The sequence below is a fragment of the Kryptolebias marmoratus genome, linkage group LG16 (assembly GCF_001649575.2).
Source record: "Kryptolebias marmoratus isolate JLee-2015 linkage group LG16, ASM164957v2, whole genome shotgun sequence".
NCBI classification, from domain to species: domain Eukaryota; kingdom Metazoa; phylum Chordata; class Actinopteri; order Cyprinodontiformes; family Rivulidae; genus Kryptolebias; species Kryptolebias marmoratus.
The window spans coordinates 3,827,160-3,841,270 of NC_051445.1; the positions used below are offsets into that span (position 1 = coordinate 3,827,160).

Genomic DNA, 14,111 nt, shown 5'->3' on the forward strand with positions numbered 1-14,111 from the left:
GGACATTCTCCTATTAAAGTTATCTCCAAACAATCATGTCAGCAAAGTATTTTTTTCTTGCACCACACCAATAAAGGAAGCAGCCACGATGTTCTCCAGTGTTGATACAGAACATCGGAGGTAGAAACTATAGGTAGCATCAGAAATTTCAATCATGATGGAGCCTCCAGAACGATTTGTGACATTCACAGGGGTTCTGAATTTCCTCACTTCAGTCGGAGAAGCTCACAGTCTTGTTCCTAAAATTTTGAAAATGTTAAAAAAAAAATCTGGGAGACAAATGATCATAAATGTAGGAGTGGCTGCCAAGGTGCGTACAAAGCCGGCAGAGTTGGCTACAACGTAGGCGGAGGTGGGCAATGAAATAATGTGCACAGTCTAGAATACAGTTTTGCAAGCCGTGCACATGAAAACAGGCTAGGATTTTAAAAACTTGGCTGCTAAACGCGCCTGCACAGCCCACTGGTAACACTCAGATTTCAGTGAGACTGCAACTGAAAATCTGCAATATCGAGTCAAGTTTGAGTTGCCAACAAATCTCCAGCAGTAAATTTCCAACTTAAGGAAGTAATTTCCAGTTTACATGGAAGGAAAAGAGAATCGGTTGCTTTTCTGGTAACATCAATGTTGAAAGAGCCACAGGACGTTTTTGTGTTTGGCAAGAAATCAAAACACACAAGACTGTTTTTCCAAAATATACTGCATTAGTTTATTATCACATATCTGGGGGAATCTGACAGCCACAAAGCAAGTAAAAGCCAAACCGAAATATATTAATTTAGGAAAAAGACCCAATAGATTAGACCTTTTTGAATATATGAATATCAAGAGTGTAGAAACATGCATTAAAAAAATCCATTAGCCTATGTTCGTACCAGGGCAGGGAAGGTAATATGTCTGGGTGGCCAAGCAGAAGATTTGTAATAACTCCAGGTCTGCACATTTTCAGCCTCTGAATAAATCTATTGGCAGCTGGTCGACACGTTTCCTGTCCAACTCTGAGTGTGACAACGGTCCATGCAGCATGATGTCAGTCCAAACCCCGCACACAACAGTTTACAAACACTCCACATACAAGTAAAAAAAACACCTGGTGAAGTGATTTAGCAGCAGGATGTTGTCAACCACACAGGGATGCACAGTTCTTGATGATCAGGACAAGAAAATGGCACCTTTAACTGCCCGATTCCTCCACTCTTTAGTGCATCCATCTGTCTGTCCAGCCACACATTCGTCTTCCTTCCATATTTTGTTATTTTGCAGTACAACTGCTGAGTGATTGAAACATGCAGCAGGCCTCCACTTCTGCTTTTATGGCAAGATTTAAGAACGTAAAAGCCAAGGAAATAGATAAAAAACAGTGTGGCAAAAAAAATTATAGCACTTTTGTTTCTATAACTATGAGAAGTGGTATGGAGAAGAAGTCCACAATGCTACCTTGTGTCCATGACTAATAAACTAAAAATAACTCCTTTTCTTGTGTTGAGGGGAAAACTGGATGTCTGCTCTCTTCATTAACATTAGAAACTCTTTCTGCTCCATTATTGAGTGGTGCTAACAAAACACAGATCAAGCACAAGAAGCACAAACTCTGACCATTATTTGGTAACTAAACATCCCCTCAAAAAATAGCTTAAGAAAAAAAAAGACTTCCTCTATATACTACAATGACTAAATATAAATGCAGCATTTTTTAAGCTGATTAGGCCCCAATATTAAGTCCTAAATCTGTTATAATTCAAATTAATCTCTAAGAAGCATTTTGAACAACAGCAGTGTCGGTATTCCTGTTTCTCAGCCTATGCCATCAAATAAAACCATTTCAACAGTTAGTTTTTGCTTTTACTTAAACTTGTTTTCATTTTCCTAATGTTTATCAGCATTTTCTGTCTGAAAATGATATAAACATGTTGTGGTATTATTGGCAGAAACAGCACACAAAGCTATCTGCAAATGTCATGACTGGTCATTTTAAATTCTCCACTTCGTCGTGCTAATCTAACATCAGTGCTAACACATCCCTTTTTGCCCTTCATGTCCTTCAACTGTCACACCCGTTCTGAGGCTTTGAAGCTTGTTTACAAGTGTATCTTCAAAAAAATGACTTCCCTCCATGTAGCAGGAACAGAATGTAATGCGATTTTCCATCTTCTGACCCGTGTGCTGCTCCCCCACCCCGCATCTTTACTCCAACAGCCACATTACAAAGACTTTACACAAGGCTATCCCTTGTGAATAAACAAGATTTATACAAAAGCGCCGGCAAAATAACTCTGTAGAAAGTGATGATCAAATATTCATCATGCTGATAGCCCCCACTCGTCTCATTCTAGATTAGATATTGATTATTGAGAGCACGTCCTCTGACCAGATACAGACATCTGTGCTGCTGAACAACTTACCAGAGAAACAAAAGGAGGTGTGAAAATTATTGCTTCTCCTTTTGCTTGGCTGCACATTATTGACCAAGTTACAAAACTGCCCTTTGATAGTTCAAGTTACAAAACTCATAATGTCTTTATGCAGCTCTACCCACCTATTTGCTTTCAGATGAACCAAACACCTCAGAGACTGATTTCACCACTTATTAACACTTGGTCCAGAAAGAATTAACAGCTGAAACATCCTGCCGGAGTGTTTCATTAGGAAGCAAATCTGCAGGCTTTTGATCCCTGGTAGTTCATTATTAAAGACAATAAATCATGTCGGGGAGAAAATTACTGCTGCAACATTAAGGGACTGAAACTTTCAAGTGTTGCATATTAAAACAGGTGTTTCTTCATAAAATATTACAAAATTTAGAACGCAGCTGAGGAGTGCCATCAGAAAACTCTTGATAAAGTAGAATTAGCTTTGGTTAACGGGTAAATGTGTACTAGTCCCCAGTTTGACGCTCTTTATTACAACAAACTTGTCTGAGTTTATTAGCACTATTTTATAATAATATATAAACTGGGAATGGGCAGTGATTTTTGAATACTCCAAGTTAAAATGGGTGAATATGATGAATTAATGCCTCCATCACAACTGTTTATTTTTATTTTAATGTTTGTTTAAAACATCAGCACCTGGTAGTGGCCTGTGCTTTTCCAGTTTGAGTCCTTTCTTTTGACNAAAAAAAAAAAACACAAAACAACTCAGAGCATCTCTGGGTCTTTCTGTTTTTGTAGTTTATTTTGAAAGGATTAAAAAAACGGAAACTATGGTCGAGGGTGAGCTCTGCTTGACTGGCATTCTCCTCCATGCTGATCCATTGGACCAGTGAAATTTAAGGTAAGAAATATATATTTTAAAATACAGAATAATTCATGACAAATTCAAAATGTTTTTGCTTTAAATGCCCATCCTGATATAAACATACACAATTTGCCAAAAGAACAACAAAAATCCAGTCAGATGTAATAATCTCTGACTTGTATTGTGATCACATTGCTGCAGATGAGCTCATCAAATTAGTCATCCCTGAGTTTATATCTTTGATTCTACCTTCTCTTTGGCGTTTTCTACACCTTCAAATTAAAGCATGTGATGGAGTCTTGCTGTCAGTGTTTGAGACACCCCACAGACAAATTTTACTGAAATAAATGATCAGAAACTGCCACTGTTTTAAATATGTATGCAAAAATAAGCAACGACAACATTGAAGAATATTGCAGTACAGCCAAAAGCTGCATATAAGAGCAGTTTATTAAAATATGTATGAAATTTAAAAAATTTAAGAGAAAATTATTGTTGTTTTCTTATATTTTTCAAAAGCTTTTTTCTTATAGACTAAAAACCTGAGTCACAAAGTCCCATGATAATTCACTATATCAGACCTCTGTGCAGCATATTAGGATAAGTAACTTTGACAGGCTTCGACATGCACTTAAAAGTAATGCAGCCATGACACGGCTCAGCTCAGAAAGATTTCAAAGCCAATCATCACCTGATGATTGCAAAGCCTCCCTAGTTACAAGTGTAAAATAGCTATTAGCACTATATATGTGTGTGTGTGTGTGTGTGTCTTACTTGAATCCAGGTGAGATTGTCACACAGCTGCCTGACTTGAGCCAAATGCAGTAAGGGTCCCGTGAAGACAAACAGCTCCTGCATAACAGGCAACATATGGTTTGTTAGTGGCAGGAAGAAATGAGGAGAACATCGAGTGTGAAGATCACCAAGTGCACTGGATGCTCGCTGAGTAATGAGACACTTCACTGCCACAAAACTAACCCAACAACTCCTATCACTTTCCCCAATTCTGGCTTAACAATGGCAAAAAAAACCAGGATCAATGTACAACCTGGTATACAAAGTTTGTTAAAAATGATACCTTCATTTCAGCATCCTTAATTGGTGCTTTATTTTTAGTAAGAACATTTGTTTCCTTTTAAAGTCTGCTGATATGCAGGGATATGTGATATTTAATTACAGCACATTTAATCTTTTATAGCTTGATGAATACACATTTAGCATAACGCACAGTTTCAGCAATGCATCTATGAATAGCATATGTAATTAGTCACATTTAATAACGCTCAGAGACATTTCCAAACATTACAGCATTCTCCATAACTGAGATAAATGCAGATAAGCAATGAAAGAGACAGAAACTGAATCATTTTCTCATTATATTTTATGAGATTTCAGACTCCGAGCTTGTTTACATTTGTTAGAGAAATTTAATAGATGAAAAAAAAAAATAACGTGTCATTATCTTCTGCATTTTTTGCAGATTTTAAACCTTTTCTGTTTGGACCATATACAACACAAGCATAACCAAAAAGTTCAACCTGTGTAAGAAAACGTTTAAATTGCACTTTGGAAACATTCATAAAAAAAAAAAAAGGATGAACACTATCAGAAATATTCACAACTTCAATCTCATTTTTATGAGTACAGCACCTAATATTGGCGAATGACATTTCAGGACTTAACTGGTAAAGGTTAAGGGATGACACTGTTCATACTATAAAATATTATTTCAAAATATATAAAAAAACATATTAAAAATGTGTTTTTTGCCTTTTACTCCACAACTAAGGCACAAATTCACCACCAACCAACACATTCATCCATTTTCTTTACCCGCTCGAATCTGAGCAAGGACATAATCTCCAGCTGCAAAGACGCCTGCTGAGTGGAGCAGCAAAGTGTTGATCTTTGCCGTATCTTTTTCAGATCATGAATCAGTGATATCATGCCATTTAAGAGTGCAAGATATCCACAAGTTCATAAAAAGTAAGAATATAAGTCCTTGTATGCTGCTCTTATATGGGAGCTGAAACGTGTTTTTGAGCTGATCAAACATCGAGGCTAATACTGGAATAAATATGGCTTAAAAGTGAAAGTTTTGTCAGTGTCTACTTCTGGTTTTAGATTTCTTTTTAGCCACAGTTTGTTTAATAAGAAAAAGTGAGAACCACCGAGGATCAAACCCATTACACCAACCAATCATATGTCCAGAATCCAACCAGGAAAGACTTTTCCATTCCTGATTTTGTTCCCCCATTTTATACCATATTCAGTTCCCCATGCCAGCAGTTATTGGGCAAAAGGTGGGATAAATGCTGGACAGTTCACCAGTCCATCCATACAGACACACTCACACCAACAACCAGTTTTTAACTGCCAATTAACCTAATCGGAGGAAACTGGAGTGCCCAGAACAAACCTATGTATGCCCAGGGAGAACTAGAAAAAGTACCTTGGAAAAAAAGCCCCAGGTGGGAGTTGAATCCTGGACCTTCTTTACTGGAAGGCAACAGTGAAAACCCGCTGTTCTACTGTTCAGCCCCGACCAACACATAAAGCACACATATACAAGTAACCACACCCAGCCATGGTTTATAGTTCATTTACTGAGAGGGTTCTAACCCTAATATTACATCTTGATGCACCTCTCAGTTAAACATCAAAAGAAAGTGAATCAGGTTGTCAACCAGGTCAGAAAGATGAAACCAACCCTCACTCCAACACTGATACAATCAATCTATGTCTAGGAACGCAGCTCAGATCTATAACGACTCCTCCCACTCTCTTCACTCATCTTTTCATTTGCTGCCATCTGGCAGAAGACTTCCATTAGCACGTAAAAAAAAACTGTTATAAGGAATCCTTTATTCCTTCTGCTGTTACCATCTTGAACAAAGAAAATTGAAATAATCATTTTTCATCAAGCCTACCAAGAAATGCAGCTTTTTTTACAATGTAGGAATTTATGGATGTTGGCGTGCATATGCATATGTTTGGTGATAAATATGTGCTGCGTATGTGTAGATATAAATGTAAGCCATGCATGAATTTTCATATTGTTGTTTTTTATTGCTATGCATTTTATTGTCATTTTATATAATTTATTTAACTTTAGACTTGAATTTACATTTTATGTAAATTAAATTGAGAACAAAATCATTACTCTATTCAATATAAAATATTTGTTTAGAAGGGATCGTTTGTCTTTACATGTTTTAGCAAATTTTTTTGCTTGTTGGCTTTTAAAGACACACACAATGCATCCATTTTGTTTGCATTAGAGCCCCTTTAAACCAGAAAAACTGAAGGTCATTCAGTTTATCATCAGCTGCACGGAGAGTAGTCACACTGACCAGCCATGAATGACCTTATTTTGAGAGCGCCGCGAACGCTTTACCAGCAGGTCTCATGACAGCACATAGTTCAATCACCTGATCCTACTTACTGTGCTGCATGTCAGCTTACTGATTCAGGGAATAACATGATGAGTAGACCTGTTTACTTCCTCCCCTTAAAGCCATCAGCATTAACCAAAATCAATAGCCATTAGTCACATTCCCTACAGTAAAAGTCCCTGCAGAATCCCAAAATTCAATGCTTTTCTTCCACTCTGGGATCCAGACATCGTTACTGTTGATTAAACTCTTCCTCTGATCTGCTGAAAAAGCCTATTTTTCTGTCTGGTTCAAGTCAGTGCATTTTAATTCTTCACTCTCAAATGAGTTACATCAACCTTGCGGCCTTCCTCCTACTGCTGTGCAACTCTAAAACAATACTGAGTGTCAGTAAATGTGAGCAATGCTTTTTACAGCTGCGGAGGTTATTGTTTGCAATACCGAGGTATTCACCCAGCAGCAACAACATAATGAGCATGAAGTACACAGTGACAAAAGAACGGCAGCAAACAATGACGCTTTTGTGCTTCCTTCTGTGTCAAACCAAAACCTTCAAGGCAGTCAAGTTTAAATAAGTTTTAATGAGGATCCTGTAACCTGTTTCTAAAGTCTGAAATGATTTATAAGTATTTGAACTGAATGTGCATCTTCATCGTCAGTCTGGTGAGAAATCCCACTGAGAACATATCAGTGCATCGCCACAGAGCAGAAGTAAATCTAAAAAGAACACTTTTAATCCCCTGCTGCACCTGCAGCTCACAACTAAACTAAATATATAGTAAATTAGGGTTGTAAAATACGGGGCATAGCATTTTTTTATTTCAGATAATTTGCAACGTAACAAAAAAAAACAAAAAAAAAAACAAAGTGACTGACACATGTTACTTCGAAAACAACAATATTTCTAGATTAGTGAAAATAAATTTGGAAGGAATAGTTTATGCACAAAAAATAAAATAAAACAAACAAAATGTAGATTTTTTTTATATACAGTGATATACAACAAATGTCAAAGCAACAAGCTTGGACAAAAAATGTCAGGTGTGCCTCTGGTTTAAGAACTTCCTTAATAAGGACTACGGATTTTTATTTAACCAGGTGAATTATATCAAATAATGACATATCACACAAACTGTTTATTAAATATTCTAGAATACAAAATATGTAAAATACAAAATGAGAGTAGCATTACTTGAAAGAATAAATATCACTCACCAACTAGCATGGCAGAGTTAAAAAAAAAAAGTCATGTGAAAACGAAAATGATATTTGTCATTTTATTTGATAAACAACCAACATTAGACCTCTGATTTGATTCTCTTATTGGCTGGATTCAATTCTTCTATCTGAAAAAAATGAAAATGATTTAATGTCAAGCCAACCAGTCACCATGACCTAATCTCCATCTGGACCTAGAGGCTCTACAACACCACCGTATGCCTTTGTGGAAAAATCAAACAAATATGACTCACATTTTTGGTCAAATAAATGTAAACATGTTACTTTATGTAGTAAGAATTTACAAAAAGATTGTCATATTTTAAGTAAGAGAAAGATTTATAAAAATACAAACACTAGTTTCAGTGGAGCTCATGAACTTGGACTGATTCATCACCGTCTCGACATTATCATTGTTGCAGTGAGAATCATTGGTAAACAAACAGGTTTTTCTTAATTACATGAATTTCAAAAGCATAATTCTGTGTTTGTACTGCAAAACTAACTGTTCTACAAAGTGACACTTGTTTATTTCACGTTCTGTATTTTGCTTGCACTTGCTAAAACTATCCTGACACCTTGTAATGAACAGAAAGTCTAACATTCTAATGTCAGAGTTAAAAAGAAAAACAACAACTGTTTTCTTTGAATTTCACAGTTCACAGATTGAGGAACTCTGGTTACAGAAAAGCTAAAATGACTGGCTCTTCTGTGTGCGACTGCCAGTATGTGGCAACGCATACCCAAGTGTTTCTTTAAATAAATTATTCATGCACTAGCCATAAGGTATATATGCAGATTTCTCTCTATTCTGCCTCTCTTCGCTCCATCAGAGGCATCCATTTTCAGTGATTTGACAGAAAAAAACCCCGACAGCCCTGAAGCAGCGTGGCTGAAGTGGCCAGCTGTAGGTTCAGTTAAAAATGTTCGGTGAAGTCATTTGTTGTTTGAAGTTGTCGTCTGTGTAGTTTTTGTCCAACATGGATTTGTGTTTGTCCCTTGCTGCTCTTTAAAACTGAAGGCTTGGCTCTGTCATAGTATGATGATTACAGAGGAGTGTCTTTCTGCAGCCACAGACTGGAAGGAACATCCATTAACTGCTGAGGGTCTCTAAGGCTGAGCTTCAGAACTTCCAGCTGCTATGTTGCCAAAAAAATGAAACATTCTGGAAACTGTTTTAGCTAATATAATTATACTGGTTGCACACAATCCCAGACAGTTACTGAAATCTAAAGTGCATAAAATACTGATAACTATAATTTAACAATCTACTAACTGTTGCCCACCACCAAAGGCAAAAGGTCATTAATGTTTTTGCCCATATCTGCATGTGTTTGTGTGGCTGTGAGCAAAGTATCTTATAACCCACCTGATGGGTTTTAGTGAAGCTTTCGGGAAGTAATCGATGGATGTACATTCACAACTGATTATCAAGATGGCCGCCATAGATAATCGACATTAGCAAACTCATAAATGATTCTCAGTTAATTTTACATTTATTGAGCTAAAATCTGGTGTGACTGTAGCTGAGATTCATTCACAACACATAGTACAAGTGCCAACTCCGTCAAGAATATGCATAAAGTTATTAAGGTTTGACTAAAATGGCTACAACTCTGTCATTTTTTAGCACAAGATGATCTTAGTTTAAAAATCTGGCATGAAAGATGGAGGGAAATATGCATTTCTTCAATGAATACTAGGCCTGTAATTAGATTGCAGCTTTCTATGACCAAGTTAAAGTTTTCATTATTTTAGGTTAAAGGCATCTGAGTAAAGATTGTGAGAGAATTTTATCATCAACCAAAGGGAATCTGAACCTAGATCACCTAGACTCTATACCATCACCACCATGTTGTGAAAAAGACACAATATGCAGGTACCAATATAAAGGCAAGTTCAATCAGCTCATAAAGAAGGAAGTAACCACTGAAGCTGAAAATCCTTGAATCTAAGACTTTTAGAGTTTAGGGCCTCCTCTGCTCTTTTATTGTATTTTTATTTATTAAAATTCCAATTTTCTACACTTCCCTGCTGCTGTTCAAAATAGAGTATCTTCTGAAACCTAATATTGGCGGCAGGGCCTCGGGTGGGAAAGAAAAAGAGGAAGGGGGGAAAAAAAAGATTATATGGGCTACAGTGAGGGGGAGAAAGAAAAAAAACAAGTCAAGAGTGGAAGAAAATGGAGGCAGAAAGAGAAGGAGATGGAAGTAAATCTGATCTGGAGGGAGATGGATTCATTGGTGTGTTAAAGGAGGATACGGGAGGGGTTGAAATTTGACCTCCTAGCCAGTGCTGATGCAGCTTAAGAGGCCCCTAATCTAAGGATGAGGTGTGCTGTAGCTCTAGTCTCTAAAAAAGATCTGGGGATGTAGCCAGCCTGGAAGCTCAAGTAAAACCAGCCCGATCCCGTCCACCCCCTTCCTTACTCCTGCTTTTCCTCTCTCCTCCAGCTTCAGAAAATAATAAATAAATAAAATAAATGACAGGGGCCACCACTGCTGGCTGCCAGCCAATCAGCTGGATCCAATTTATGACTAAACAATGTTGAGAGCTTCTCCAGGCCTTTGCAATGAGGGGTTAGCATGCTATGGGGGGATTTGCAGTCCCAGAGAGCCTTGAGAAGTCATTCCACCGGCTTGATGGGGGAGAGGAAAAGGGGGTGGGGGTTGTATGGGGCCAGCATTCCTCACAGCCCTAAAAATAGATCATGGAGCTGGAGAGCACATTAGCAGGGGCAAAATGTTGTTTGCCAAAAAAAGGCTGTGGACTTAAAAAGAAAGAAAGAAAAACATCAACACTTGGAGGTTCTGTTGTGTCCTGATTTTACACCCGTTCAAGACAAGTTTGTTTTTGCACAATTTAAACCAGTTGAAGAGAACAGTACCCTATGACATCTGTTTCTGCGGTTAACTATTTTTATCTATATTGGCAATTTTTGCATACAGTGTTTTGTACAAGTGCATGACTATATTCAAAGAGCTACACATTGTGTGACAACTTTGCTTAAAACCTTGTAAAGAATTGGTCAATCCTGTTTGTCTATTAGCAAAATGTCTCATCAACAAATGAAGAAATTTTAAAGAAACTGTTAGAAAGTAATTGTTTTGAATGTACAACTTTCAGGAAATTACCATTGGATATACGTCCATCCAGTTGGAGTCAGCCTAATTCAAGATGGCCACCGCAGTTAATCAACTTTAGCCAACAAAAAAGTTGTCAAGTTTACTGATAGTGAGTTAAAATTTGATGTGGTGGTAGCTGAGAGTCATTGACAACAGTCCAACCACTAAAAGATCAGGTGAGATCACATGCATGTTAGGCTTCAGGCCCAGGCCTCCCTCTGTGATCTCAGTGGAACTTGTCTGGTTAAATAAAAGTTAATAATAATCATGTAAGCAACTGTATGATGTTATTTTCTAGGTTTGTCCATTTAACTACAAGTTCTCAACATTAGATGATCTTACTGTAGCACAAAAAGTAGAAGTGATGCACATTCCTTCAAAGAATACAACTGATTGGGTGGTGCAGTAAATAAATAAATATATACGTATCTAAACCTTAAAATAATAACTCTGCATACAAAAAGCTTATTTTTGGATGGATAAAATCAGAAGTGAGACCAGACGTTAACATGTCACTGTTAAGACTTGAGGCTCGTTTAAGAATCACTTACTTTTTGCAGTTGGTGTACTCGGAGCAGCGGCTGAGTGGGACACGGATTACACAGCTGGAGAACGCCACAAACAGTGCGTGATGATCCCGGTCCAACTCCAGACCCAGAACCCTCCTGTCCTCTCCCCGCACGTTGCACCTGGGGACACAAACCAAAAAAAAAAAAAAAACTCTCTCACAATCTGACTCTGATTTATAGAACATGACTGAAACAGTTTTTATTATGTCAAAAGTCTGATGTGAATCAAACTCCATGTAGATCCACTTTTCAAGCTGCGCACAAAAGACAGCATAAAAGAAGCATCTCCTCCAGCTGTACAAGATGATGCAAAGTGTTACAATAGACTAAAGACTGAGTGGGAAGGGCAAATCAAGGAAGAACAAGGAGGAGGAGGAGGAAAAATAGCAAAGAAAAAAAAAATTCAGAACAAAAACAAAGTAAAAAAATAAAGATAATCAAAAGACGAGAATGACTAAAGTAAAAGTAAGCCAATTGTGAGGAAAATAAAGAGCCCAAACACAAATAAATATGGAATTAACATAAAAAAGACATATTTTCTGACTTGTTTGGGTTGTAGATATCAATATCCTCCAGGAGCTGGGTGTTGAAAGACGCATTGGCTCCCTCTGTGCTGGCCAAGATCTTAAGAACATGACCGTTATCTGAACCCAGGAACACCACAGTGTAGTTCTTATACGGCCCTGCTGAGGTATCCACTGCAATCTGGGTCAACTTGAACCTAAATAAGAAAACAGAAAAGGCAACTACTATGATTCCAGACATATTACAGAGAAAGGAGGAATACATAATCAATACACACTAACTGAAATATTGATTTAAATTAGAATTGCTGCCAAGTTAATCATATCAAATGTGCAGGCAGCAGCTTAATGCTTTGTTTGGTTAATTTTTTGTGGTAAAATAAACAAACAGTGGGCGACAACTGTATAAAGCATCAGTGTGCAATCAGTCAATTCATCGACCAACCCACCATTCCCTTCTTTCGTCGCCTACATCCTTTAATCCCTTCATCCTATTAATGCATCTATCCATCCACCCACCATCATTCAATCGATCCGTCCTTCATGTTGTTCAGAAGCTGTAGTCTAATCCTCAGTCCCAATTTGCAGCTTTCTCTTTGTACAGTAATGTTCAGTATTCGTGAGGAAGTCTAGTGATGGCTGCTTCATTTTGCAGCGACGCCCTGATTCATATTCACCCCGCTCTTCATGCTTCCACCTGGGAACTGCCCAGTATCACCACAGCCGTCTGACGGCTCCACTGGAGCCCCCGAGGAGCTGCAGAGGACTGCAAGCTTTGCTGAAGGGCACCTTGAGTCCACTGCTTGTTGAGAGAGGGATAAGCTCCACTCATTCTTGTTGTCTGTCCACACTTCCACCTCGCTGGTCCAAGGATTTAAACAAAACACAGTCCCTTTAATAATGTTGTTGGCATTACATTTTGGGGTGGGGGTTCAGTGCATTGCAATGTGGAAATGAACACCTTTGAAATGAATTTAAAATTTCAAGAATTAATTAGTAAATAATGTTAATGACATCATGTTAAGTAATGCAAAGGCTGAAGAGTGGAAGTGAAGCGCTTGGACTGTTTATGACTGACCAAAACACACAAACAGCTCCTTCTGCTCCTTGGAACTAGTTTGGCTTCTATCATGTTGACAAAAGCCACACTATATTCAAGTTGTGTCCATGTTTCCACACAAAGGGGGGGGAAAACAAACAAACAAACAAACAAAAAACAGCTGGTCATAGCTGCTGAAGAATACCATTGAGCAAGCATTGTGAAAGTCTCAACCTAACTCAGAAAAGGCAAAGTGAATTACCATTTTTGCCACTTTTATTGTGAAGAATTTGCATCCATGACATCAACGCTCCTGTGCCAAGTTTCTCTCTTTCTTGAGTTATGACAAAACATGATCGCAGTCTTTCCCACGCTTTACAAGAGAACCAGAAACAAAGTTGTGGAAACAGTGAAGAAAGTGGGTTAAAGTAGCTCTAACGTGATGCATAATAGACATCTGTTGCCACAGAATCTTATGCCACTGTACTAAACAATTTGACTCTATAATCTTGTTTGAATGAAAACGGTTATACACTGAACAGAGCAACATATTTTGTTTCTTTCAGGTCTGGATTTTCTTTGAAGTGTAATTATTGATGCATTCAAATGCATCAATAATCTTTTTAGAATCACATCACAGTCCTCTGAATTGTAATTGCACCCAATCATGAGATGCCTAAAGGCCGCTGCCCCTAACTCTATAATTTCTAGCTTCTTTGGAGGACATCTGGAGCAGTTTGTGTCCTCACTTCTCCCTCTGTCCCTCCCAGATGGTCCCACGAAGCCTGGTGTTTACCCACATAGACTTGACTGGCACGTCCCTGCAAGGATTGGGCAGTACAGTGTGATGTGCTTGTGGTTGGATTTCATTTATCTAGCGGGTCTGTGGGGATAGGCGCGGCAGATGTGATGTTTTTGGAGCCAGATGTGAAGCCGTACACGCTTTCCCCCAGTGTGGAGCCACCGTAGTGTCTGGCTGGCTGTCAGCCTGGTTCTGCTTCAGG

General features: G+C 38.1%; 1 protein-coding gene across 7 annotated transcripts in view; it reads right to left on the reverse strand.

Annotated features, from left to right (window-relative positions):
- Positions 1 to 14,111, reverse strand: part of sema6e (sema domain, transmembrane domain (TM), and cytoplasmic domain, (semaphorin) 6E) — a 147,335-nt gene that overhangs the window by 25,875 nt on the left and 107,349 nt on the right. For all 7 annotated transcript variants that reach the window (XM_025008685.2, XM_017428621.3, XM_017428620.3 and 4 more), the window contains 3 exons: positions 12,089 to 12,265; positions 11,527 to 11,664; positions 4,012 to 4,089 (listed from right to left, as the gene is read on the reverse strand). In XM_025008685.2, coding sequence (XP_024864453.1) covers positions 4,012 to 4,089; positions 11,527 to 11,664; positions 12,089 to 12,265 — 393 coding nt within the window. The remainder of the gene's footprint in view (positions 1 to 4,011; positions 4,090 to 11,526; positions 11,665 to 12,088; positions 12,266 to 14,111) is intronic.